This window comes from Drosophila yakuba, chromosome 3R (genome assembly GCF_016746365.2).
Source record: "Drosophila yakuba strain Tai18E2 chromosome 3R, Prin_Dyak_Tai18E2_2.1, whole genome shotgun sequence".
In the NCBI taxonomy this organism is placed as follows: domain Eukaryota; kingdom Metazoa; phylum Arthropoda; class Insecta; order Diptera; family Drosophilidae; genus Drosophila; species Drosophila yakuba.
In genome coordinates this window covers 21,734,005-21,760,420 of record NC_052530.2, presented here as the reverse complement: position 1 = coordinate 21,760,420, position 26,416 = coordinate 21,734,005, and the positions used below count along the sequence as shown (strand labels likewise).

Genomic DNA, 26,416 nt, shown 5'->3' with positions numbered 1-26,416 from the left:
TAAAAATCTCTCTCTACTGAGAGCAACTGTGAGAGGAAAGCTCTGTAGGGAAAAGCTCTCGCCAGTTGAAGGGAATTTCCTTACTTCGCTTGCTTTTCAATCAGAAAGAGTTTATCCTTCGTGCTTGATGGACGCAACATTTAATTCGCGCTTCTTCTATCAAACAAAGAAAACTCAAAAAGTCATTTTCAATCGCATGAAACTTATTGTTATTGAACTCCGTTTGTTTTCCAATTTGTTTAACCCCAATTCCGCCGCTCGTTGTGTGTGTGTTATTTGTGACGAATGCAGTGAAAATCAAATGAAACGTCGTCGTATCTTATAAGTGGTATACAAAAGTGCTTCTCTATTTGGCGCCCAAAAAACGGAAGGATACTCGTGGCTTTAAACATCAGCTCTAGGTAAGAACACATCCTGCTACTCGTGTTGTTTGCATAGCCGCTTTGTGTGTCCTCGGAGGCATTTGCTCACTCCAGCCAGGATAACCGACCATCCAACCATCTATCCATCCATCAGAACCGCTGGCATTGACAGTGACGACTGACTCTGACAAATGTGTTTGTCATGTTTACCTTGTGGCTTAAACAAGTTAATTGCCGTGCGCCAGACACAAAAACCAACAGTACACATGAATCAGCCAACTCCTTCCGGCTCCGACTCCACTCGTACATGTGTCCATCAATTATTCAGTCCGATTGTGAAGCATTAAATATTGAAGCTATGTCCTGCTTATGAGCTAGAAGATCGCACACTCCTCAATCACGCTACATACATACATACTTACATACAGTTCATATGACCTGGTGCTAAAAATAAAACGTGACACCTGCAAAAATGCTGTGCGTACAAGCAACGCACCCACCCAATGAATCCAGTGAACCACCCAGCCTAATGGCCTTGGGACTGAGCTGGAACTGTGGCCTGTGGACGCTGCCTGTTACTGGCTTCAAATGGGACTCTGAGGGCTCTCGATTCGGCACTGATTGCTTTAGTCGGCAATCGACTGTGCGCCACCCACCCACCCACACACACACACACTCACATACGCACACCCACTCGCAGCGTCCATCCAAACGAATGACCTTCAATTTGGCTTGCATATGCTCGAAATTAATAATGCCAGGATTCACCTAAAAGCTTTGCACAAAAGCTGCACAAATGCAGCTGCGTAAAAAGTTGGCTGATGAGCAAAGAAGGTGAGGGGTTGGAAGGGGGATTGTGTACTATCATAAAACATTCGCTTGGCCATTTTTATTTATATTTAGCGCCGTGCGACAGACCGGAAGTAACGTAAAACGTAACAAACGACACATTGGGGCACAATTTGCACACGTGTCGTATGCGCAACACTCATACACTCACACACTCGCACACACACGCAATGGCTATTTTTGGCTGCAGTGTCCTTTTGGCCCTGGCTATGTACACAGTATGTCCTGGCCGCTCCTTTTTCGGCTGCTTTGTATGCAACGGGCGCAACAAGCGCACAAAAAAAGTATGAGAAATCACAAAAACAAACTGACGCCATTTTGCCATTAATCCCGACCACTTTATGGCCAGGCCACCAAGCAAACTTTCCCCTTTCCGGTTATACCCTATCAATTTCGGGATACTTTGGTACACTTGGGAGATGTTGCTTTGATTAAAAGAGTATATATGCATAGGGCTAAAATCAAATCATCAGTTTTCCAAGTGATCATTGTTGATAAAGAGCTCTAATTAAAATGTATCCTGGATTATTGTTTAATAATGTGTGTGTTCAAGATTTAAAGATTTTCATTTTCAAAGAAGTTACTTAAAATTAAACTCGAATAACACATCCATTTACTCCTTAAAAACCAAAATACAGGGTATACCATGAATGTTGCTTTACTTTCGACTTCAGCTTACATATGTATTTCTTTGTTTGTTCTATTCATTTTGACTTTTTTGCCTTTTGTTTTTTCGTCCTTTGTGCTTTACTTTTGTTGCGCCATGCTTATTTTTTGAGTTGCTCCTGACCCCACCTCACCCCTCCCCTCCCATCCCCTCCGGAATGGAGTAGGATTTGCTAATGGCAGGAGCGTTTTGTGGCCAGCGCTGGTTGCAAGTGCTTCAAATGGCTGAAAGGTTTATGGCCCGTCCAGTTCCGAGTTCTCCGGTTCAGCCGGTTATACCAGGTCGCCCTTCCTATAGTTCTTTATTACGTTGTGTGTTTTGCCAAACAGCAAACACAATTGCCCAGCCCCGCCTCGACTTTTGTTTCAAGTGCCGCCCCATCAAATGGAGTGGCCATCACTCGGTCTCTGGATCCGCATTCGCATCCGCATCCGCATCCGCGTATTCCCTGCTCGATTTAACTGGGTCTAGTGCTGGGTCCTAATCCTCAGAGCTCTTAAAAGTAAGCTGCACTGGGCGAAAATTAGGAATAATAAAAAGAGAAAATTGTAGTATGGTTTATATTTCTAGATTGCTTTGAGAAGAAATTTATATTCATATATTTTTATGGCATATTACTACAAGTTTGCACCTACAAATTAGAAACAGCTGAAATCCCTTGCATTTGAAGTAGTCAAATAAATTCGAATTTAAGTGCCATAGCATTTTTCTCAGTGTGCTCGTGCATTGAACTGCTGTGGCGCACCTCTTCGATACTTTCTCGCTAAAAGAGAGCGATGGGAAGTCCCTGACCAGGCGGCTCCTTTGGCTTCTTTGGCTCCCTTGGCTGCTTCGTGCCCGTGGATGCCTCTTGCAATTACTGTCGACTAGGCAACGAACTAGGTACCAACCACCACCCACCACCCACCTCTGGGCCACTGTTCACATTTGATGTGCATTTGCATTCGTGGCCCTCCGGCTATCGAATGTTTTTTAGCCCACGACATTGTCATTGTTGCAGCTCGCCTTTTTCTTCTATTACTCCTTTTTTTTTTTGCCGGGCCACAAAGGACACTGGAGTGCAACAAAGGGCGTGGGGGGTGGAGTGCTGGAGTGCGAGGGCTTTTATTAAAGTTTCGTTTTGTTTGACTGGCACAACAATGTCCTGGCAGCGACACTCGCCGCCACAAGTGGCGACATCAGTTGCAGGCTCCAACTGCTCCTGTTTTTATACCCGTTACTCGTAGAGTAAAAGGGTATACTAGATTCGTTGAAAAGTATGTAACAGGCAGAAGGAAGCGTTTCCGACCATATAAAGTATATATATTCTTGATCAGGATCAATAGCCGAGTCGATTTGGCCATGTCCGTCTGTCCGTCCGTCTGTCCGTCTGTCCGTCTGTCCGTCTGTCCGTATGAACGTCGAGATCTCAGGAACTACAAAAGCTAGAAAGTTGAGATTAGGCATACAGACTCCAGGGACATAGACGCAGCGCAAGTTTGTCGAATCATGCTGCCACGCCCACTCTAACGCCCACAAACCGCCCAAAACTGCGACGCCCACACTTTTAAAAAATGTTTTAATATTTTTTCATTTTTGTATTGGTCTTGTAATTTTCTATCGATTTGCAAAAAAACTTTTTGCCACGCCCACTCTAACGCCCACAAACCGCCCAAAACTGCCACGCCCACACTTTTGAAAAATGTTTTAATATTTTTTCATTTTTGTATTGGTCTTGAAAATTTCTATCGATTTGCAAAAAAACTTTTTGCCACGCCCACTCTAACGCCCACAAACCGCCCAAAGCTGCCACGCCCACACTTTTGAAAAATGTTTTGATATTTTTTCATTTTTGTATTAGTCTTGTAAATTTCTATCAATTCGCCAAAAAAAATTTTGGCCACGCCCACTCTAACGCCCACAAACCGCCAAAAACTGTCCTTCGCACTTACACTAGCTGAGTAACGGGTATCAGATAGTCGGGGAACTCGACTATAGCGTTCTCTCTTGTTTTTTTGTCCTATTCCGACCAGCACGGGAAGTTGCAGTCTAACAATAAGTCGAAGAATTGTAAATGTTGGAAACATTTCAAATATATATAAGTTCCTGCCCATTTCTTATTAATTTCTGCGCAGCCAAGTGGAGTCTGCAAATAGATCTTCTGAAACTGGGACTGATGGTTTCTTTTGTCTGGCAAAAACTCAACAGAACTACTTGCATTGCATTGTTTGCTTGACACAGATAGCTTTTAGTTGAAGATACTTTCTTCTCTTTAATTCTCTCTTTCACTTTACGTTCCTTTCAGTGAATTACAGAAGGACATTAACACCAGAAACTGGACCAATTTTAGAACGAAATACGAATAATCAAGCACAACAATCAACTCTACTCACCGACCTTTCTAGTCTTCTACATACCCAATTTACACTCGAAGGACCTTTTGTACCGACACCCTTTTTGGATAAACATATCGCTGGAGAAGAAATACGAGGAGATAGTGCCCTAGAACCCGCACCTAACCACCCGATCCTGCTGCCCCCCATCCACGACAGGATCAGTCGTAACCCCAAAAAACAAATACCCTTTAGATTGTTGCGTGCCCTGAGGCAAAAGGAATCCAAGACGGCGCCACTTAAACCACAAGCCTATAAAATTGGCCGAATGTTATGTTGTGGCTTCTGCTGTGGCAATATGTCGAAGCGCGATTACAAAGTGGCCACCACGGATGGCATCGAGCTGGAGCCGTTGGGCGGCGAAAAGTGCGACAAGGATAAGGACAAGGACAAGGAGAAGCAGACGAATGGCGTCACTTTCGGTGAGTATCGTTCTTAAAAATCCTACCAAAGCATCCTTAAACACCTGCACTTGCAATTGCCTGGAGCATCATAAATAATCAAGGGAACAAAAAAACGAAGTGCATAATTGCACTTGTGCATAATTCGACGCTTCACGCAATTTAAACAACTCTTGCCTGCCAATTTTGGGCCATTTTGGTACCCATTCGCTCCTCTGGGATTTATGCATCAAGTTGTTGCCTTAATTACGCCGAATGCAAAACAAAGGCATTAAAAATGCCACGTCTTGCAGCCGTTACTCATACGCCTCGTTGGCCAGAGGCAAAGTAAATGAATGTCAGCAGCAGCATACAACCCCCTTCGTTACTTGCCACCATGCCACCCGCTTCCATATTCAACATATTTTTTTGCATTTCCCTTCCGCCGGCAGTCAAGTTTGCGAAATTTTCCGCCCTGACAGATGTCCACCGGTTCCGGCGGGCTGCTCCGGACGTAGAGACAGACGGATTGGCGGATGGCGGATGGGTAGGCGCCGCAAATGTTCCCGAGTGCTTCTTAAGCTGTCGCCGATTTTCTACCATTTTACGCTCGTCCGGAGTTTGGCAATGATGGGAGCATTAATCCCCCGAGGCCATCGATTGTGGTTATGGGATTTCAATACAGGATTTGTCTGGGAAATCAATTCTGAATTTAGAATTCAGTGGTTAAAACAGGAGTTGATAGGGTTAGTCAAATACTTTTACTAGCTTAACTTTAAAAGCGATATTTAAGACCTTAGAAAGCTTTACTTGGTGTGCTAACCAAAAGAGTATGCTATCATTTTTGTCTATGTAAAGTAAGTAGAGGTCATTTGACTCAAGACACAAATAAATAAAGGAAAACTCCTAATTATCCTGTATTTAATGACTGCTTAAGGCAGAACAAGTAAATATATACATAAAAGGGACTACGATATTTTTCCCATGCTATACCCTCCTCGTCGTCACTTTGAAATCAGTGTCACGGGAACAGGACGTGGACGTGTGCTCGTGTCCCAGCAGCCAGTCGAGCAATTAAGGATGCACAAAGTGGAGTAACCACTTGACTCCCAGCACCAGCAACTGTGTTTACTTGAAGGGGATTCCAGCTTAACCTCCTGCAGCCATCAGGTTCACGTAATCCCAATGATCTTGGTATTTGGTGGAATATCAGCAAAAGTTAGTGGTTTATATTTCCATTTAACCCAAGGAAAATGGCATATATCTAAAAGCTAGAGAAATGTATTACTTGCTTACTGCGAAGGCAGCCAGAAAACCTTTTAACCCCAAGCGATTTGTGGCACTTCTGTGATGTGGCGTCATTTGAGACGGATGGCCGTCAAAGGGTTAATGGTGGCACAAGCCCACGAAGGCGGCTGATGTTGATAATTGCAGGATGCGTTGTGTTGATTGCAGGCTGAATGGGCTTACACACACACGCACACACACAGGAGCACTTGGGGCCGGGGCTTGACTCAAATAAAGAAATCCTGCCTATCCTGGACGGCATCAGCGAGATAAAATGGGTCCACAAGAAACAATTGAAGCGGCAAGAGCCTTGCGTTGCATGCCGCTGCATGGCATCCCCCCAACCCCTTTTCCTAACATTTATGTTTGTGGGTGAGTGAAAGTAAAGGATACATATGAAATGAAATGTGTTTTTGGGTCAGGCAACTTCAAACTCAACCAGAAAAGTGGAAGCGACTAGCAGGCGCACAGGAAGAGGGTCTCTACCCAAAAGGAAGATGGAGCGGATGAGAAGTGCGACTGGCAAATGGAAAATGGAAAATGGAAAAATATGAGTAACTGACAAGCGAGCGGGCCAAGTCAACCCGTCAAAACGTCCGGGCGAGCAACAATTTATTGTAGCGAAATGGCGCAGGCGAAACACAATTAAATGCAACTACAAAGGACACAAGCATACAGATTCCCCCCGCCCATTTGCAACCGACGACTTTCACCCACTTCACCCCGTTTTTCCCACCACCCACTGGGCGCGTAATTAAATGGAAATGGAAAATATTGCCCGCGGTCCCCCTTGCAACACACAACACTGGTACTTGTTGAGGCACTTGAAGTCCTGCCAAGCCGCGTGCATTTGGTTGCATTTGTGCTATATAGCATACCCTTGCCCAGAAGGGTTTCTATATTTATAGTCCTGCGCTGCGAGGAAACCAAGCTGAGAGCACCGACATCTAGGATTCATGGAACCTATCACAGTTGCAAACTTATAGAGCACTTAAATGGAGCATGACATGGGAAATGGGGAATGTTTGCGTCTGCAAAGCTAAAGCATGCATTGATACTCTAAGGAGATCAAGAAAATGTTTAAAAATTAACCAGAAAGAAGTGGAAGAGTATCTTTTGTGTGCTGGCTGGACTGAGACACACTCGTTTCTGCACAATTAGTTCGCCAGCGTGTTTGATCCGCTTCAGTTGAGCCCAATGCCAATCAAATCGATGGCAGCGCTAAACCACATGCCAATCCCAAGACCCACTTAACGAGTCCAGCACTTGGGCGCAACTCTTTCGATTGGCATTATTTGCAATGAGCACTGGGCAATGAGTCTGCAAGTGGTCCTCGAACACGGTCTGCCAATTAATTAAAAAACATGGCAAATGCCTCAAATTGAGTGTGCAAATAACCCCAGCCAAACGTCTGTATTCTTCTTAGCGCTGACTATAGAATGGGAAGTTTGATTTGTTCAGATTCGTTTATTTCAAAGCCTGTTAATAAAACTGGGATTACCAGACATTACATATGTTGATGGGATTCAAGCCCCTGGTAGTTTGGGGACAATTAAAGGCGCGTCCAAAACCGCGCAGGTTGGCAAGCGTTTGATGAAGACGAGTCCTATCCGTATCTTGGCCATCGAAGTCGACGTACTCCTCATCGCCAATCAGATTCTGGGCGTAGTTTAGGAAGAACAGTTGCTGTAGAGGCAACCTGGTGAATCTGGGCTGCAACTGGCTGAACCTGGAGCCCATGCCGAAGTAGGCCTCATAGGCTAGTTGAAGTGCCGACACATCGACCACTCGCTGCTCCAGATAGTCCGTGGTGTTTGCATTGAGGCAGCTAAGAGCCGCCACATAATTCTTGTTATCAGCGAAGTCCAAGAACTGCGAGTTGGAATTGCCAAAGACATCGTAGACCAGTGCCTCGGGCAGCAGAGCTTCCAGCATCTTCTGGGCGATCATGAATCCCAGGAAGCTCACCTTGAACACATCGTGACCTTGGGGCACAAAGTAAGGACTCTGCAGGACATCGGTGGGCAGCACAATGGTGTTTTCTCGCCTCACATAAAATGGCTCCGGATTGTTGGTGGGTAAGGTGTCCTCCAGCGAGTAGTAGGCATTACCCTTGGCTGCAGGCTGATCCAATAGCTCCAAGTTGCGACGAGCGTGGACTCTTAAGACCTTTAGCTGTGCAGCTGCAAAGTCCTGATCATTGGCCAGCCTTAAATCCCTGTAGAAGTTGGTCACAAAAGTACGATGATTTTGATTGCTAGGCTTGTTGCCCAGATTGAGCTTCATGCCCTCGATCTTCTCCGATACCTTTGCAGCCTGCCGCAGGCTCAGTTTCAATTTGTTCGCGTCGATCCTGTTCAGCAGTGTACCACGCACCGCATTGAAAACATCCTGGACTGCTGGCTCATAAAGGTTCGTGGGGTAACTGCTCTCGTAAAGGAAATTGGTGCCGAAACCCATGTAGACGCGCACATCCTTGACACAATCAAGAGCTCCGTTATCCTCGTCGCTTTCCACGGTGCTCTTCATGAAGCGTGCAAACTTGGCCATCATGTACGTCGCTATCACCTCGGAATTGTACGACTTCAGCAGATTCTTCAGCTTCACAAAGTAGTCCACATTCTTGATTTGTACCTCATGGTTTTCGGCGAATGTGTGATCGAAAACCCGGGAGAGGTATCGCCGCCACGGCAGTCCGTTCTGGCTCTCCAACTCGCTGAGGGTCAGATCATCGTTGTGCTCCTCCTCCACTGCGGCCAACTTCCTAATGGCAAACTCCAAACGTTTGATGCTCCTGGCCAGCGACATGGCTCGTCCACGGGCTACGCCCAGGCGAATCAGCAGCTTCTTGGTGTTGAAGTTGTTCTGCAGCTTGTCGGTGGCGTAGTCAAATGTGGGTCTCTCTATCGTAATCATGTACTTGCTGCTGTCAACAAAATCCAATTTCACATTCATCTTGACCAGCAGGTTATCGTAACCAAAGCGTCGCAGCTGTGCCAGCGTCAGCATCCAATTGAATAGACTGTTTGGCCAAACACTTCGCGACTTGTTGAACTGCGGCCAGGTGTATAGATAATCCGGCTCCACCAGCTCCAGGTAGTGCCTCAGCGAGCGGGACTCGTTGGTGGCCATGCGACAGGTCTGATAGAAGCTCAGCACCTTGGCCTCCACGCTATTCGGATCCAGACTGCTCTGCTGAGCACTGAGCGTTTCAAAGATTGCGAGGTATCGTTCTTCGACCCTCTGCTGAATTTCGCTCAACACCTCGCTGTAGGTGTCATTCTCGTGCTTCTCCTCGTACTTGCCACCGGCATATTTGTGAAAGTCCTGGCAGGGATCCACCTCGTTGTCCATGTAGCCCAGCAGTCGGTTCATGATCTCATCGTTGGGATCTGATGTCGTTGGTGTAGGAGGATTTACCATGGCCTCCGCGATGGCCAAAATCACCAGGAACGTTATCCATTTGGTTGCTTTCGATCGCACCATCTTCAGTCGCGAACTAATGGAGCCGCCTGCTGGTGCGCTTCTTTTAAAGGCATTTCGGGCTAACTGATAGTCGAGGTCACCAGGTGGACCCCTCTATCATCTGCCGCCATGACGATTGTTAATTGAAAATTAGGTGACATTGATAAGGATGTCTGTGTACTCAAAGTTATGCCTGATAAGATTTTGCGCATTGCATTACGTCATTACTTGCATTGTATTTAAATGTTTAATTCAAGTTTGAGGTTTCTACTATCAGTTATTGTCAAGTTTTTTATAAGTCTAACTTATCTCCTTCTCTGCAGCTTGGCACGCGATCATTTATATTTTGATTCGAAGTCAACAAGCCCACAAGCATCGATTACAAGTGCCACCCTCCACTGACTTTTGGGCCAAGTGTTTGCTCTGCAGCAGTGGCAGTAACAGCTTAAATTTATTGATTGCTTCATAAACAGCGATTATTTAACCACCGCATTTCGATCCGTGCTGCAATGACCCAGCAACCCCATGCCCCATGCACCATGCCCCACTCCCCCATTTTTCCCAATTACCCTGCCCCAAGGCACAGTCTGGCTAACACTTGTGGCCATCTTCAACCAGTTAGTGCCATAGAAAGGGAGGGGAGGGGGTCACTTCCCCCTAGATGCTCAATGGAATCAATATGTGCCCGTGTTTGTCTGGGGGGTGAGTGGTGATTGTGGGTGGTGATGGGTGGGTGGGTTGGTGATTGTGATTGTGTAGCACATGACAAGTCACAAGTGCGGCCAGTAAATTTGCATGCGACAGCAAATACTCAATGGTCGGACACAGAAAGCGGGAAGCGAGGAGGGGGGGTATGGTGTTGACTAACTCAGTTAGCATGGGGTGTGTGTTGCTGTGTGGGGGTCAAAGTTGAAAAGGGAAAACAGGAGAATCGAACCGAATGCTCGGGCAGTGGGTGCAGCGACTTTTGTCTCAAAGAAGTCCAATTCTGCACCGGTTGCACTTTCGGTTGCACCTTACACTACTCAAGGGTATACCAGTTTTGTCATAATAGTTGAACTTTAAGCTGTTGCTGAAAAGTTAAAAAATATCCAGATATAATAGATTTTATATTTCTTAAGATCAGCTGAATCAAGAGTGTTTATTAAATTAAAAATCTATTTTTAAGAGTACTTATCTTTCGTTTATAATTTGCAAGCAGAATGAAGAGTTTTAATTAAATCCAAAAACTGATTTTAAAGAGTATTTATCTTCGTTATAATCGAATTGAAAGTTTGTCCCTGCAATTGGAACGCTTTAAGCCAACTATGCGACAAGCGAAAAGAGGGCGTTCGACGAGGCGTGGCACCGCCTAATGAACACGATTCAGCTCGATTCGGTCGACAAGCCGCGAAGGGAAAACTTTACACTAACGTGACGGTGAATTTATTGAGTTCAGTTCGCGTTGCCAGCGTCGCAGTCAGTGGTTTGGGAAATTGGGAAAAACTGCAAAGGAAAATGGAAGAAGGGATGCGGGCACAGGGAGCATCCCCAATTTTTCCGGCAAGTCACCGCGAACCGGTGGTGTGTTTCGTTTTCTTTGTATGTGTATTTATATCCCCCCCAAAAAAAAAACTTTCGTCGCACTGCCGGAACAAAGAGGCGAAAAAGGGAAAAATGAGATTTCATTTGCCGGCAAACTTCCTAAAGCGAATTACCATTTACGTTTCGGCTTTGTGCTCCATTTGTTGATTGTCCTGCCCAGTTGCCATGCCGGCCTAAAAGTAGGCAACACAGCGCAGCATCCGGAATCCTTGAATTCCAATTGGAACGCAGCTCGGCAAAAAGCCGAAATTTTAATCATAAAAAACGCATCCCCCTAGGTGGTAAACTCTAATGATTTTTATGACAAATTCTTTAATGCCTCAACGAAATAATTATAATTATATACATAAATCAAATGTTAAGGCGCAGTGGACTCACCCCTTAAACGGGAACATCTAATGATGAGCCGCTGCCAGATTGAACTATTTGGCCAACACATGATAAACAACACAACATGGAGTGGTACAACAAGACTAACAAGAACAACAACAAATGATTGCATGTGGGCGAAATGAGGGGGTGTTGCCGGGGGGTTGTGGGGTCTTTTAAGGGTTGCTGCGCTATTGATTCGCCTGGCAACACTTCACTATAAGCTTTTCTTTTTGTACCCCTTGGAGTTCAAGGGTATGCCGAATTCTTGAAAATAGTTTTGGGGATACTTTAATTTGATGTTTATAGTTTTAGAATAGTTTATCCACATTTTATTCAAAACAAAACTAATTGTTGCATATCCTTTTTAAAAGCTTTGAAATATAAACAGTCCTGTTTACCTAAAGGGTATTTGGTAGGTCCGTAGCTTTACTACTTGTATTTGTTTTTGGTTGTATCAAAACAGAAATCCAATCAGCGGGAGGATATAGAGAGAAGGAGAGGGGTTGGGTGGTACATCAAACACAAGGGCTCTCCAAAGAAATTTCATTTTCACTTTTGCAGGTGAGCAAAGCTTAGAGAGGGAGAGCGAGAGAGCAAATTAAGAGCGGGTAGACATGCGCAGAACTTTCTCGGGGTTGCCACCTCCCATCTCGCAGGGTTGCTGCACGCCGTTTCGCTGCGGCAGCATCCAGTTGGAAAATGTACGCGCACTCAAACGCAACAAAAAGCGCGTGACAAAAGGCGGCGTTCGCAAAAGGAAAGGACACTAGCGATTCGGTGTTGACTAAAGTGCCATACACACTCATACACACACATATACGCAGGCGAATGCGTCGCGTGCTCCCCCCTTAACCCCCACCTCCTCCACCCGCTGTGCGTGTCTGTGAAAGAAAGCAGAAATTGCCAAAAAAAAAATTATATATATACATATATAAAGAAGCAAGAAAGTGTAGTGAAGGAAATCAATTGGTGGCTTTAAAAAAAGCAGCCAATTAAAGTGTTTAATTTCGAGTCAAAGCTCCGAGTAATTAGTGTATGCACTTCTTTATTGATCTCTAAATTGACCTTTTTGCCCAGAACCCACTTCAAAAAAAAAGAAAAAAAATAGCAACAAACCTGTCATTATTCATTAATTAGCTAACTGAAATGAAATAATTAACCGTTATGCTCTGACGCCAAGTAAAATGCAACTGCAGCTGAGAACCGCAATTCAGTCAAGTGGCAACAAAGCGAAAAAAGGGAAAAAGGGAGCAGCTGAAGACGAAAAAGTGCGAAAAAAAGGGAGAAAGGTGTGGGTGGGGAGGGGAGGGGAGGATGGTGTAGAAAAGGAGAGCGGGGCCAGCTGGAAAGCGCACTATTGACATATATACGCGCAGATTGGAGCGAAAGAGAAGAAGAAAATCGCCGCATAAGACAAAACAGGAAATTCACTTATACACGCGCATCAAGCCAAGGAAATTCGCGCTGTTGAGCTTTGCATTTTGACATTTCATTTCAAAACACAGGTTCCAGTGAGAGCGCTCCAGTCGCTCACTCATACTCACACTCACTCTCTCCACTCTCACTTCCAAGCTCTTGTTCTCTTACTCCCATTTCGCTCTCCCTCTCTCCTACCCGAATTCTTCAGGTCTTTTTTTTTGTTCGTATTTTTTCTTTATTTTCGCTAAGCAAATGGGAATGTAAACAAATGCCAAATGGCGGCCGCGTTAAACAAAAATGAAATGGAATTGTGATATATGCATTAACACGTTTCTTGCGTGGCATGTGGAATACACAATTGGAAATGGCTGCAGGGCAAGGAGAGGGCAGCTACACATACATAGGTGCAGTCACGAAGACAAACAAAGCGGCAGGCACAACAATCGCATTCGTTCTACTTGGAAATTAGGATTAGGTCTCGTTTTGACATTGACATTAAACAAAGGGGGAAAGCCAAAAGCAAACAGAATGCGAAACCTCATTAAAGACCAATTTGGGCAACAACAACAACTGGTTGACGGGAACTAAATAGTTAGCAAATGTTGTTGACACCCACGGCACTTTTTATGGCCATAGTTTTGCCTGTTTTATTAGACGATTTTGTTAGCAAAAAACTAGTGTACATTTCATAACTTTTTATGACAGATTTAACGATTTCAATTTCACTGACACTAATAAAAAAGCTTATACATCCTTTGTACATCTACGTATACGCTATTTTATGCACTTACAATGTGAAATATATAGCCTACTTCAGGGGTGAGCTAATGGGATCTTTAAAAATAAGAATATTTTTCATTAACATTCAGATATTTACTGAAAAAATGCTGAATTCTTTTACATAGTCCAGCCCAATCCATACTTAATAGAAATCTCAGTAATATTAGTTGTTATTTTGATGGAAGCCACCTTAAAGATGTGTTCTTTAACCAAATCTTACAAACTGGCAAGGCCTTCCAATTTGCTTCGGTTTTTGGCCAAAATTACCGTTGCTACGCCCAACAAACCGTAGCCGCAAATTATGCCTGAATGATGCTACAGGCGGCCAACTTCAGATTCAAGAGCTCCTCGAAGGCAGACGCAGCGCGGACATTAGACATCATATACAAGCATACGGCATCCTTACAAAAGCCGGCTACACAGATGAGCCGAGAGAGAGAGCAAGAGAGACGGAGATAGGCAGAGAGAAAGAGACGAAAGCATATATTTTTGGGGGGTTGATTTTCGGGCGTTGAAAGCGCTTTTCACTAATTCAATGCGACATTGAAAACAGTGAGCTTGAATGCGAGAAGTGCAGACTCTCAGAAAAGGGACCCATCGACATGGACATGGAATTACGAAAGGGGGCGGGGGCGGAGGCGGGGGCGGACAGCCGTAGTCTCGACTAGACGGAACCGGAAGGGCGTCAGCGTCTGGCTTTTGGCCAACTTGGGGTGGGGGGTGGAGGATGGCAAGAGGAAAAGCCGGCTGAGGAAAAGCCAAATGAAAGTGCTATCTGCATAAATTATGTATGTATATTTCTGGTCGCTCGATTATCAACTCGTCAAGGCGTCTCAATTTTTGGCAGTCGATTTAGTGGTTAAAGGGTGCAAAATGAAAATTCCATGAGCACTGGATCATAAAAGTACACTGCCTGGTGAAATATTCATCGTTCGGTTCAATGCCTTAATACCTTAACATAAAAAGAGTATTTATTAATATTTTCGGCAGTCCGATTAAGAACTCATTAATGTGGCATCACTTTCTAGCAGTAGATTTATTGTTAAAAGGGGTAAGCACGGAAAATTCCGAAAGCAGAGAAATCCAAAAACCGATTTCGGCCATTGGTGGTGCATAAACTATGAAGAGCACGTGACTGGAAAAAAAGTGAATGTGGGTTCTGGCAGAAAGGGTTCGACCTGTATTGGCCATAAAGTGATTGTGATTTCCCCCTTTTAGAGCAAATAAGCCGGCAATTATTTGCGGTGCACCAGATTCTCGAGTGTGTGTGTGATTCAACGGGTTCGCTGCGGTCTCAGTTGCGATTTCGAAACCAAATTCGTTTACGGCCACGGGTTAGCAAGCGTACGTATTGGCCGGAAGACACAGAGACACCGGCCCCGTTAAGATTTCGGTCGTCGGCGGTGGTCAGAGAGGCTCGAAGATTTGGCGTCGCGAGCGCATCGAGATGACAAATGATCCGGACCTCGATGACTGTGCCTTTCTATCCGGTAAGTTGGCTGTCAAGGATGTGGCAAGGATGTGCCTGACACTATTAAGATGTTGGACAAGCTACAAGTGCGATTTACATAAAAACTTAACTGAAGCTGATAATTGATAGCCACCAATAAGACTATTACTTATATGCTAATATAAACCAATAGGCAAACACAAATATATACAATTTGGTGTTGATGAAACTTTTGATTAAAGAATATTTTTCATAAGAAAACCTCTTATTATATTTGTGAGCCCTGCACTTCGTTGCTTTTTCATGCGGTAACCAAGCACTCAATCTTGAGTCTGTCATTTTTTTCCTCGTAAACTGACCCCCATTTTGTGTTATTTTTTTTGATGGAGCTGCACTCAACTCCAGTGGCAATTGCAACGCAACCCATCCGAATGAATTATTTGCACAGCCCCACTGTGACTTTTATGCGAAGTTTAATTACATTTTGCCCCTTTCTTTCTCGGTTTCATTTCGACAGGTGGCGAATCGAGCGGCGGACGGCAGACGCGCACCGGAGTGGCCGTCTGCTCACAGCGCCGGGCTCTACTTGTGGCCGGAATCGTGCTCGGCTCGCTGCTGCTGACGGCCATCATCATCGCCTACGCTGGACCGCAGAACGGTAGGTTTGCCCCGTGCCCCATGACCCATGCCACCATGCCACCATGCCACCATGCCACCATGCCACCATGCCACCATGCCACCAGATTCGTGCCCCAAAAGGCGGCGCCATTCTCACACCGTTACGTTACGTTCTTTTCTTTTCTACTTTCCTTTTACCGAGACTTTTTTCGACCATGTTCACCTCGTTCGTTTTTCCTTTTCGCCCACAGAAACAGAAACAGTACAGAAACAGAACATCGAGTGGTTTGGGTTCACCCTTTGTGTTTGTTGTGATTGTTGTTGCTGTTACTTGATTATGCCTTTATTGGGGGCGACAGGATATGTAGTCAATTGGACGGGACAGTAAAGGCGGCTATAAAAGGGTTCACGAAATTTGACAGCCTTAAAAATGGGTATTCAGTTTGACGTGAATAGAACAATAGAGTAATGAAATTCAGTTTCCTGAATAGATGTGTCTAGCATAGGAAAAGGGTTAATATGGCTTTGAAAGAATATGGATGAGTAAAATAGAAGAAGTAATCAGTCATATGCGGCATAAACGAAGCCACAAGCTTTGCAATTCTGTAGATTAAAGAAAAAATTCTTTAAAATCTTTAAAAAGAGAATCTATAAAGATAAGAAGCATTTACCTCAAACCGACTCGTTCCAAGTATAATGGGTGCACATACGATTGAGTCATAAATCAACGTGTCGTGGGGAATCATGAATAATGCAGCCCCTTCTCAGTTCGAGCCAAGTATCTATGACTAAAGCCGCCTCAAGGTTCAAAGTGGCGGCCCAATAAATCCGTATAAATGGTAATTGAATTCCTTGACCGGCGGCGTTCGAAGCGGGGCCATAAACCACGTGGGCAAGGCAATCCATTTAGAGCCGAGTAATATGCTTTTAACCATATTAAGTGGGAGCATAAAGGAATCATCCGCAGTTCGCGTATAAATAGATGCAACTGCAGCACCTAACCCCACCGCGATGTTCCCAATGGATCCATAGGCCTCGACCTGGTATACTGTGTATATTGAATGGCAGAATTATGCAAAGTGCAAACACTCACATGCTCGCGGGAAGTTTCTGTTGCATACTTAATGGGGCTAAATGCATTGGGGGATAATTGCATTAACTGTCATGGGGAAAGGGAAAACAAGCCGCACGAAAGTGTGTTTGTGTTTGCGGACTGGTGGAGGAAATGTGCACGGACACATGTCTGGTGGAAAGTTAATTTTCCAGCGCCGCGAGGTCGATTATCAATCAACATTGTCCACCATGTAGCTTTAACTTCTGCTTCCGCCGATCCAATTAGACGGTTTGATCAGCTTTTATACATTTTCCACCCGACCCTTCTATACAGTATATATATATCCATTAATATATCTAAATGATTTCCTGATCATCGTTTGTTTGTTTTCCATTTTCGTTTCCTTTTTGCCTTCGACTTTGTATACCAAATGTTTATTATATATATATATATATGAATCTTTGAAAAAATATGAAATATTTCTCTTAAATGCTTGTTTGATTGATTGGTTAAAATGTGAGTAACAATTATGCCAAAACCTGAATACTTCTGAACTGGTAAATAGCAATGACACTCTATTTAATCCTTCGGCATGTTGATGTCATTGATCATCCGTTGTTTCTTATTTATCCTTTTCTGTTTTTCGTTATCTGTTTATTTTTCTAACTCTAGATGTTAGATATTTTATTGGCTTTATTTCGATTGTGGCAAAAAGGTTAGATTGTTTTTGAATAATAGTGTCCATTGTAAATACGAAATATCACTGATCACTAGGTATTCGTCCTTCCGATGGTTAAGCTACATACTTTTAATAAAAAATGCGTCGGGAAATTGCACTCATACTACTTTATTAAAGGACATGTACATTTTAGGTACAATCTATATACACACCAAAAACTTTATATAAATAGACAACATATAGTAGGGTCAAGTTTTTAATTTTTGTTTTCTCTCTTGTTATATTAACTTACTTCTATTATTTACCGGATTAGTTGATAATGTGGTAGATTTTTAAGTTGTATTCCTGATGGCTTATGGATTATAATTGTTAGATCTTCCATCACTTCCACAGCTATTGATATGACTACATTCGATTAATCGCGACATTCAGCTAGTAAGATATCTCATTTGTGAGCCACCCCATTTGAGTTCCGTTCACCCCACTAGATGTGCTAATGACTTGAACCGAATCCAATTATTAAACCGATTTACTGCTAGCTTTTCTTTATGCTAACCCCCAACCCCGTCTTAGATGATATATACCCCTTAACTCTCTCTCTCTCTCTCTCTGTTGATTGTGTATAATGCAATTTGCTTTAACGAACTTAGCTACGAATCCCCGAAAGAGTCGTTCGCGAATAAGAAGAGTAACGAGTCCTGCCAAGCAACCGATACTGATTACGCACATTGACTATCCTTGCAGACTGCTCCTGCGGATCGAAAACGGTGTCCGGTTACGAAACGGATGAAGAGAACAACACGCAGCCCTTCAATCCGATTGCCACCAACGGGGAGCCCTTTCCCTGGCTGGAGAAGATGCTGCCCACCAGTGTGCGACCGCTGCGCTACATGGTCACCATCCATCCCAATCTGACGACACTGGATGTCAAAGGTGAGTCCACACTCAAAACATCCAGTAAAATGTTCTTTCTTTGAGTTTAATATTTTTAAATGTGCTTTTTAACCCCCATTTCGTTCGATGTTGATGATGATTATAATTTGATTGTCTGGCATTTAATTCTTATACTTTCCACTTTTATGATTCCGTCTGGCCAGGCCAAGTCACCATCGATTTGCATGTGGAGAAGGAGACCAACTTCATTGTGCTGCACATCCAGGACCTCAACGTCACCGAGAAGGTAAGTCATTACCGGATCTGTTCCGCTGCAATGCAAATTAAGCCAATTAGCGTCTGGCTCGAGTGCGTCCATTGATTGCAATCCCCACTTCGATTGCAGGCCATCGTGACCCCGGGCCCCAAAGGCTATGCCCTCAAGATTGTTAAGGTGCTGGAGTTTCCGCCCCGACAGCAGCTGTACATCGAGGTGAAGGAGCGGCTCAAAAAGAAGTCCAATTACACCCTCAATCTTCGCTGGTACTCCAAACTCAATCCGGAGCCAGAGGGCTTCTATGTCGACCAGTACGAGAGCTCCAATGGCGTTGAACGGTAAGAAGGCACCCCCCCTTGAATGCTTCTTTCGTAAAGTAAAAGTAATAAATTTATTTGACTCATATCATTTATCAATCCAGATTATTGGCTGCCACAGTTTTCCGACCGAATGGCGCAAGAAGAGCATTTCCCTGCTTCGATGAGCCGCATGTACGAGCACCGTTCCGGATCTCCGTGTTCCGCGATCGCTTCCACATCGGACTGTCCAACTCCATAGTGCACACCACCGAGGACGTAGGCTTCTACATGGGCACAGGATTGGTGCGTACTAATCGAAAAGCGTATTAATATTAAGTTAATATAATTATGTGCCTTACACAGCTGCGCGATGATTTTATAGAGACTCCACCACTGCCCGCCGATGCGGTGGCCTGGGTGGTGAGTGACTTCCAGCGCGAATCCCTGCAGCCCTCAGCGGCATATATCCCCACGACGCCAGCGCCACCGGGCACCGGAGTGGGTGGCAAAAAGTCCGCCCAGCTGAACAATTATACGCAGCTTAAGGGCAAAAACCCGCCGGTACGAAACATCACTGCCCTCACTCATTCACTGAATGTCAACCTGACGCCACGGCAAAACCTGACTGTTGTTCAACCCACGACGACGACAGCTTGGCCAGTGAATCTCAATGGGAACGGAAAGCCAACGAATCTAACATCACTTTCCCAGTCCACGGGATCGTCGATAAAGAGAGCTCCATCCTACACATTCTATGCACCCAGGGATCTGCTGATTCGCTCCTCATTCATTCTGCACACTTCAAGAGACGTGCTGGAGTATTTGCAGACCTGGTTGGATATCAGTTATCCGCTCACGAAAGTGGACTTTGTGGCTTTGCCTTCCCTGGATCGCAACATGATCTCCTCGCTGGGATTGGTCACATTGAAGACCTCGTTCTTAACGGATCCCAGTTCGATAACCTCTGAGCAATATCAGTTCAGTGCACTTCGCATTGCCGAGGCGATGGTAAGGCAGTTCTTTGGAGGAATCACGTCGCGAAAGGTGCTCAAGGATGTGTGGTTGTGGGAGGGATTAATCCAGTATTTGGGCATTCACGCCTTGGCTCCGCTCCAGGAAACGTGGCCCTTGAGGGAAATGTACCTGCTTAAGATGGCCACCGCTGCGTTGGATATCGATGCCATTCAAGGTTGGGATAGCATCATGAACGGCACCAGTCACGATGGCAACAATGAGGAGTTCTTTGTTCAAAAGACAGCGGCCATATTCTCCATGCTGCACACGGCCATCGGTGAGGATCGATTCAGGGGCTGTCTGGGCTCGTTCCTTAAGGTGAATCGATTCCGCACTGCTGAGCCCACCGATCTGTGGACCATTTGCACGAAGAAAGCCAACGGCTCAAAGAATATCAAGGACATGATGACGCTGTGGACGCATCAGCCTGGCTTCCCCCTCCTCACGGTCACCAAGATGGGCAACAGCATTTCCATCTCGCAGAGACCTTTTCGACCCGCGGAATTTCTGGCCATCCATGACGACTCCTACGATGGGAATAACTACAATAAAACGACGCTGAATGCCACCGATATGCCCAGCACAGTGGCACCCACCACACAGGGTAGCAAGCATAAGGTGGCGCCGCACATGAAGTGGATCTTTCCAGTCACCTATGTCACAGATATCAACAATGTCAGCGAAACGCTCTGGATGCAGAATGTAGATGGTGAGTTCAAATAACGCTATATATATGACAAAACTATATTTAAATGATATTCTACAGTAACCTTCAACGTGCCGGAGAACGTGAAATGGATCAAAGTGAATGCCATACAAAACGGCTATTACCGTGTGGTCTACAATGATGATAACTGGGCAAGTCTGATCGAGGAGTTGGCCGCCAATCCCAACCGCTTTACCAGCGAGGTAAGCTGCCAAAAACACTCTAAAAGGAACTACTAATAACGAAATTACATCTTTGTATTAAAGGATCGCCTGGGCATGTTGTCGGATGCCTTTACGCTATGTCACGCCAATCTGCTGCCCTGTGAGATCACCATGAACATGATTCAATATCTGCCCAGTGAGACACACTACGGTCCAATGGCATTGGCATTGCGGCATTTGGAAAAGTGGCGACGCATCCTCAAGTACTCGGAGTGCTTCCTCATGCTCAGCGAGTTCATCAAGATGAAGATATCCACGGTGATGGAGAAGGTGGGCTGGTCGGATGATGGTGATGTGGCCACCAGGTAAGATGAATAACAATAAAGTTGTAGAATAATGTTTAAAATGTATTATTCTTAATCAAGATTACTGCGTCCCGAAGTGCTGTTGGCATCGGTTCTGTGGGAAGACATCGATAGCATCACCAAGGCGAAGAACATGCTAAATCAGTATCTATACTACAATGGCACCGCCATACCACCCAATCTTAGAGAGGTTTGTAACGCCACACAGCACTCTTTTTGAAAATGATTTAATAACACTTTAAATGTTTTACCAGGTGGTTTACACGGGCTCCATTCTATCCGGCGAGTACATTTACTGGCAGCATTGCTGGGAGCGCTTTGTAAACCTGCAGCGCACATCGGAGACATTCGTGGAGCGGATGCAGTTGCTCCGTGCTTTGGGCAGAACCAAGGATGCCTGGCTGCAGAATCGCCTGTTATCCCACGTTACCATGCTGCCCACCGAGGAGGTGGTGCAGGTGCTCAAGGCGATTGCAGGAACGCCGACGGGCGGTGCTATGGCCTGTCGCTTCCTGCAGGCCAAGTGGTTCGAGCTGGAGAAGCGCCTGGGACCGGGAACAATCAGTTTCGCCAAGGTCATATCGGCCATCACCCAGTACGGGGCCACCAAGTTCGATTACGATGAGGTATGTTTGTACATTTTATTATAAATATTAAAATTTGATAACTTTAATTTCCCTTTTACAGCTCAAATCGCTGGTCCATCGATTTGGCAGAGGTCATGGCATGTCGGTGCTGAACATGACCTTGAGCAGCGTGGCCTCCAACGTGGAGTGGGTGGCCCGGTCACAGACGTCGCTCTACAAGTGGGTGGAGGGCAACCTGCACTCGCACCGATAGAGGAGATAGGGGACACACGGAGGTCCTGGTCACAGTTCTCTCTTCACACACTCATTTGTAATTATGTTCCTCTCTCAGACACGAATCTTAAGTGAGCTTTGATTTCGCCAAGTTAACTAACACAATGGATCTATGTACTCTTTACCATATCATTGCCAATTCGATCGATCTCCTTGGTTTTCTCTGTAGCTAACCTATGATTTTAGTATACTTAATGTTAGCCAACTCAAACTGTAAAATACGATTGCTATGATCAAGCAAGCAGCTCTTATATATGTGTATATCTATCTATCCAAAAGTGGAGAAAACCTTTTCTAGCACATACGAACGTGTATATCTACAACTGAACATAAGGATATATCTATATATGTATATTGTATATGTATGTATATTTTACAAACCAAACCAAAACAAAACAAAACCAAAACATATTTAGAGCAATGGATAATTGTAGATTGTAAGCGAAGAACAAAGAACAACATATTTTTTCATAAAATCTAAAACGTAACAAAAGAATCCCCAGAATCGATAAACTAAATCGCCTATGAATGCATTCTAGTAACTGTATAGCATATGTATATTAGTATTAGTGAGCATTGCGCTCGTGTGTGTGTCCGTGTATGTGCGCATCGAAATATCACAGAAATCTTCCTTTTGCCCAAAGATAATGTACTTAAGTACCCACATATATACTCTATGCTGCCTGGCCAAAAAAACCAATTAGTAAATAACCAAGACCAAGTTTTAAATATCTTTTGATTTCTAAATGTATTTGGAAAATCAGTGTTAGCTTCCAATCAATTAATATAAATATTATGTCAAATCAATAGAATTTTGTCTGAATGTTTATTACTTATATTTTCTTATATTTGAAATGCTAGTAATAATTTCAACTTTAAATAATGCATAAATTTTGAATCGAAATCAGTTTGAAAACAAGTTTTAATCAGAAAGATACGTTCTGGCAATATAAAAAACATGTCGGCGAATAGAAATATTTATCGCTAGGCCAATTAGCTTAAAATCTGTTAACGATATCGTATGGCTGCCATAGTAATTAACTGGTCAAAATATCAGTATGGTGCCATGAACTACATACATGGATATATGTAAAGTTCGCGTCTATCGAGCTCTAGTGTGTGGTCTAAGGTCAGGCAGGCAGATATAACTTAGGAAATCGAGATACGACATAACCATAACCCATATGTACATACATGGCATACATGCTGTAGTTTGCTAGCAGACAAGACATGTTCAACACTTTTTATTTACGCACTATGCCTATGACACTTAAACTGTGTACCAGATTACAACGTTCCGACTAGTGTCTTATTAAAGACATTTTACCATCTAATTTACTACTTAACCATAACGCTGCTTATCATTTGATTGGCGTTGAAAGACCGGCGTTCCAAAGATAGCCAGATTATACAGGCCGAGGTGTTTGTGCAAACCGAGGGAATCCGTCAACTTCTGCCACTTATATAGCTACGGTTCCATGGCACGCCGGTTTTGTCATTAGAAACCAAAGAAACGTGTAAAAGTTGAGCCATTTGAGCGGAACGCGATAAGAAAGTGCCATGCGACTAGATTAGCTTAGTGGGCGACATGGGCGTAGATGGGTCAGTTATCAAGGGGCAACCTTTTTCAGTCATCAGAAAGAAATATTAAGCTATCGAGGAAGAAGAACCTATACTTTTGAAATCACTAAGAGCTAACAATCCGCAGTGAGCCACACATGAAGTATCAATCGTTGGAAATGGTTAAGCAGGTTCAGCGTTAAACCTTCAGCCGCATTTGACTATGCTAATTTGTAAAGGTGTATTTGCATTAGGCCATTTGAGATCTTTGATTTCGTTTTTTGGGAGGAATAGGTTGATTTGCTTGGCTAAGACACACTAAGACTAACTCAAAGATACTCGAAGTCAATCGCTCAGATACCCCGAATTAAATTTTAAACTGTAGAAACACGGTCAGAAAAATAAGAGAGAAACAGAGAGAGGGGGAGAGATAGAAAGAGAGAGAGGGAAATACAAAATGAAACCAAAAATAAATTTATTAGCGACAAAGTTAGATCACAGAGAAAACACAAAAACAAGTTTTGGAGCGATTTTACGGATTTTTGACAAATGTATAAGCCAAACAAGCAACTTAAAATGAGAAACGAAAACAAACCGAAATAGAGATAATACAAAAGGAACACAGAATAACAGAGATACTCAAAAGCCCAGGAGAAAAAACAAAACTAAATTCGAGAAGATTAAGATAGTTTGTTTTGGTTACAACAGCTCTTTATTTCATTTTTAGCCCATTCATCGTCTAAGTGCATTGTACAATGCATATCCGTCCACAGCTTTGATTGACTTACATCTCATTTGGGTTCCATTAAGTTTTCTAAAAACCAACACACAACCTTCCTCAATCCGTTCCTGGCTCCTAAACCCGCTTTGTTCTGGAGTTGAAGAATGGCCTTTTCGAAATTCAAGGATCAAATATCAATTCTAGTTAATTTTATTAGACGAAATTTTTTGGCAATCGGCATCAGTTTATAAAAGTTATAAGTAATTATGCATTGTCTATTAGGTTTTATGTGAAACTTCGCGTATGGAAAATACAAAGTGTATGTAGAATGCAATGGAAGGAGCAGGCAGAGCAACTCTAAAGACGTAAACCAAATTGTATGCTAATGATATATACACATCTATATATAAATATATATTTACATAACATAGTTTAAGTCAAATGGGAATATTAATAAAAGCGATAACTAATCTGTAAATATCATGGTAATATAATTCCACTTGTTCGTGGTTCAATGTGCGTGATCCGAGGCGTGGGATGCGTGGTGCAGATAACACCTAGATAAAAAAGCTATCACATAAAATAGCCCTCAAAAATCTAGACCCAGACTAACCTATATAAAAGCCCACGATTTAGACTAACTAGCACCGCAAAAATTAAAACCCAGAAAAAATATCTGTTAGGTAATAATTGCCACAGATGACCTACATAAAATACCCGACAGAAACCTCGGATATAATATCAGCCAGGCAAGTTAACCCCCGATCAACTAACCGGCAGGCAAATTAACATCCAGATTTAAACCAAGCCCACCTCTAGATAACCCCCAGATAAACTACACCCCATATAAACTAACCTACAGATAAACAAACCTCCAGATAAACCGGCAGGCAAATTAACGCCCAGACAAATTCAACCAAACAGCGACCGAACTACTCGTAAATAATTTTCTGATGATATAACCAAATTGAGCTTTATCTGGCGCTTAACCGGTAGGCCGAAATAACCATTGAATAAAATAACCTTCAGACAAACAAACTTCCAGGTAAAACAACCCCCAGTCAAACTAATCCCCATTTAATTAAGCTCCGGACAATATAAACGCTTAGACGAACTATCCACCAGATGAAACAGCCAAAAGATAAACTTACACAAGGCAAATAAATCCTTACATTAACTATATACCGGATAAAATAACACAATACAAATCAACTAATAACCCCAGATTATCTAACCAATGGATAAATGAGCCCCCAGACAAGTTAATCGCATGTTTGTGATCTCGTATCTTGATAATTAAGTTCAATGGTAAATAAAGGCAAAAAGTTGGCGCACTTATGTGCTTTCTTTTGTCCCTGCAAAGCAATTGAAATAGTAAGTACAACCGATTTGGTTACAGCAATCGTGGCGATAAGCGCAGATCAATAAAGGCAAATCGCGACAAAAGCTGTGATTCAGACTCCCAACGAATTGGCGCCGTCGAGCGGAAGAAGTCGTTTGAATGCCGCAGGTGTGTTAGCGGATCAATTAAGAAGCTGCCGCTCGCAACAATAGCAACAACAACGAAGGCGCAGCACTTGCCCTGCGCTATCAGCTCGCGATTATTTTATCAGCTCGTTGGGGCCTCTAGCCCCATCCCATTCCGATTGCCTGTCTGCCCTCCTTTTCCCTCTTTCCTCTCTCTCGCTCTCTCTCTCTCTATTTATATATCTCTCTTTCTTACGCTCCCTGTTGTTTTGTCGCTTCCCCTTTTACGCTCTGTTCGCGTCAGCTGAAACGGCGAGCGGCGACCATCGGCTTTTCAGCGTTTTTGTCAGTGTTTTTTGAACAGCCGTTCAGTGAATAACAATCGACCAGCCATTCGCTCGCTCGCTCACTTATCGTACCGCCCTCGCCACCGCTTTGTTTCTGCTGCCAAACCAGCTGATATTGTGGATGCTCTTAAGTGCTTAGTAGTACTACACGTCGTATACGTAATATTCGACGAAGCTCTCTTTTTGTATCGAGCAAGTGTTTCGAGTGTGGCGCGCTTTTCCGAAAACAAAAAATATTCACATTAAAAAAGCAAAACAAAAACGCAAAGTTGAAAAAGTTGCAGGTTTGAAGCCTAGGTAAAAAGAATGAAATAGTTAAATAAATTACATTTACGGGTGCAAAATAATTACACTTAATACCGGACAGTTGAAGGGGCACAACAATTGCGTCGTTAAGCCCGTCAAGTTAATTTAAGCCCACCTCC

At 43.8% G+C, this 26,416-nt stretch overlaps 2 protein-coding genes across 6 annotated transcripts; one reads left to right on the top strand and one right to left on the bottom strand.

Annotated features, from left to right (window-relative positions):
• The first annotated feature begins 114 nt into the window (after positions 1 to 114).
• LOC6537859 (endoplasmic reticulum aminopeptidase 2) lies at positions 115 to 24,655 on the top strand. Of its 5 annotated transcripts, none has more exons than XM_015193068.2 (13): positions 115 to 401; positions 4,163 to 4,672; positions 15,505 to 15,645; positions 18,131 to 18,271; positions 18,436 to 18,518; positions 18,618 to 18,826; positions 18,910 to 19,090; positions 19,151 to 20,510; positions 20,568 to 20,710; positions 20,774 to 21,036; positions 21,097 to 21,226; positions 21,291 to 21,662; positions 21,724 to 24,655. In XM_015193068.2, the coding sequence occupies exons 2-13, from the start codon at positions 4,519 to 4,521 to the stop codon at positions 21,874 to 21,876; spliced, it is 3,330 nt and encodes a 1,109-aa protein (XP_015048554.1). In that variant the 5' UTR covers positions 115 to 401; positions 4,163 to 4,518; the 3' UTR covers positions 21,877 to 24,655. The 5 variants fall into 5 exon arrangements, with proteins under 5 accessions (XP_015048554.1, XP_015048553.1, XP_002098400.1 ...); XM_015193067.2 differs by having other exon boundaries at positions 18,083 to 18,271; XM_002098364.3 differs by lacking the exons at positions 115 to 401; positions 4,163 to 4,672 and adding exons at positions 12,049 to 12,371; positions 14,756 to 15,027 and having other exon boundaries at positions 18,083 to 18,271.
• Positions 7,365 to 9,487, bottom strand: LOC120321770 (endothelin-converting enzyme homolog). Its single transcript, XM_039375607.1, has one exon. The coding sequence runs from the start codon at positions 9,401 to 9,403 to the stop codon at positions 7,415 to 7,417; it is 1,989 nt and encodes a 662-aa protein (XP_039231541.1). The 5' UTR covers positions 9,404 to 9,487; the 3' UTR covers positions 7,365 to 7,414.
• Positions 24,656 to 26,416: the final 1,761 nt, after the last annotated feature.

Excerpts from the sequence above, each read along its gene's own strand:
- LOC120321770 (XM_039375607.1), bottom strand. The coding sequence starts at position 9,403 with ATGGTGCGATCGAAAGCAACCAAATGGATAACGTTCCTGGTGATTTTG.
- LOC6537859 (XM_015193067.2), top strand. The coding sequence starts at position 4,519 with ATGTTATGTTGTGGCTTCTGCTGTGGCAATATGTCGAAGCGCGATTAC. Across the intron at positions 4,673-15,504 it reads GACGAATGGCGTCACTTTCG|GTGGCGAATCGAGCGGCGGA; the intron begins GTGAGTATCGTT and ends TCATTTCGACAG. Across the intron at positions 21,663-21,723 it reads CCAAGTTCGATTACGATGAG|CTCAAATCGCTGGTCCATCG; the intron begins GTATGTTTGTAC and ends TCCCTTTTACAG.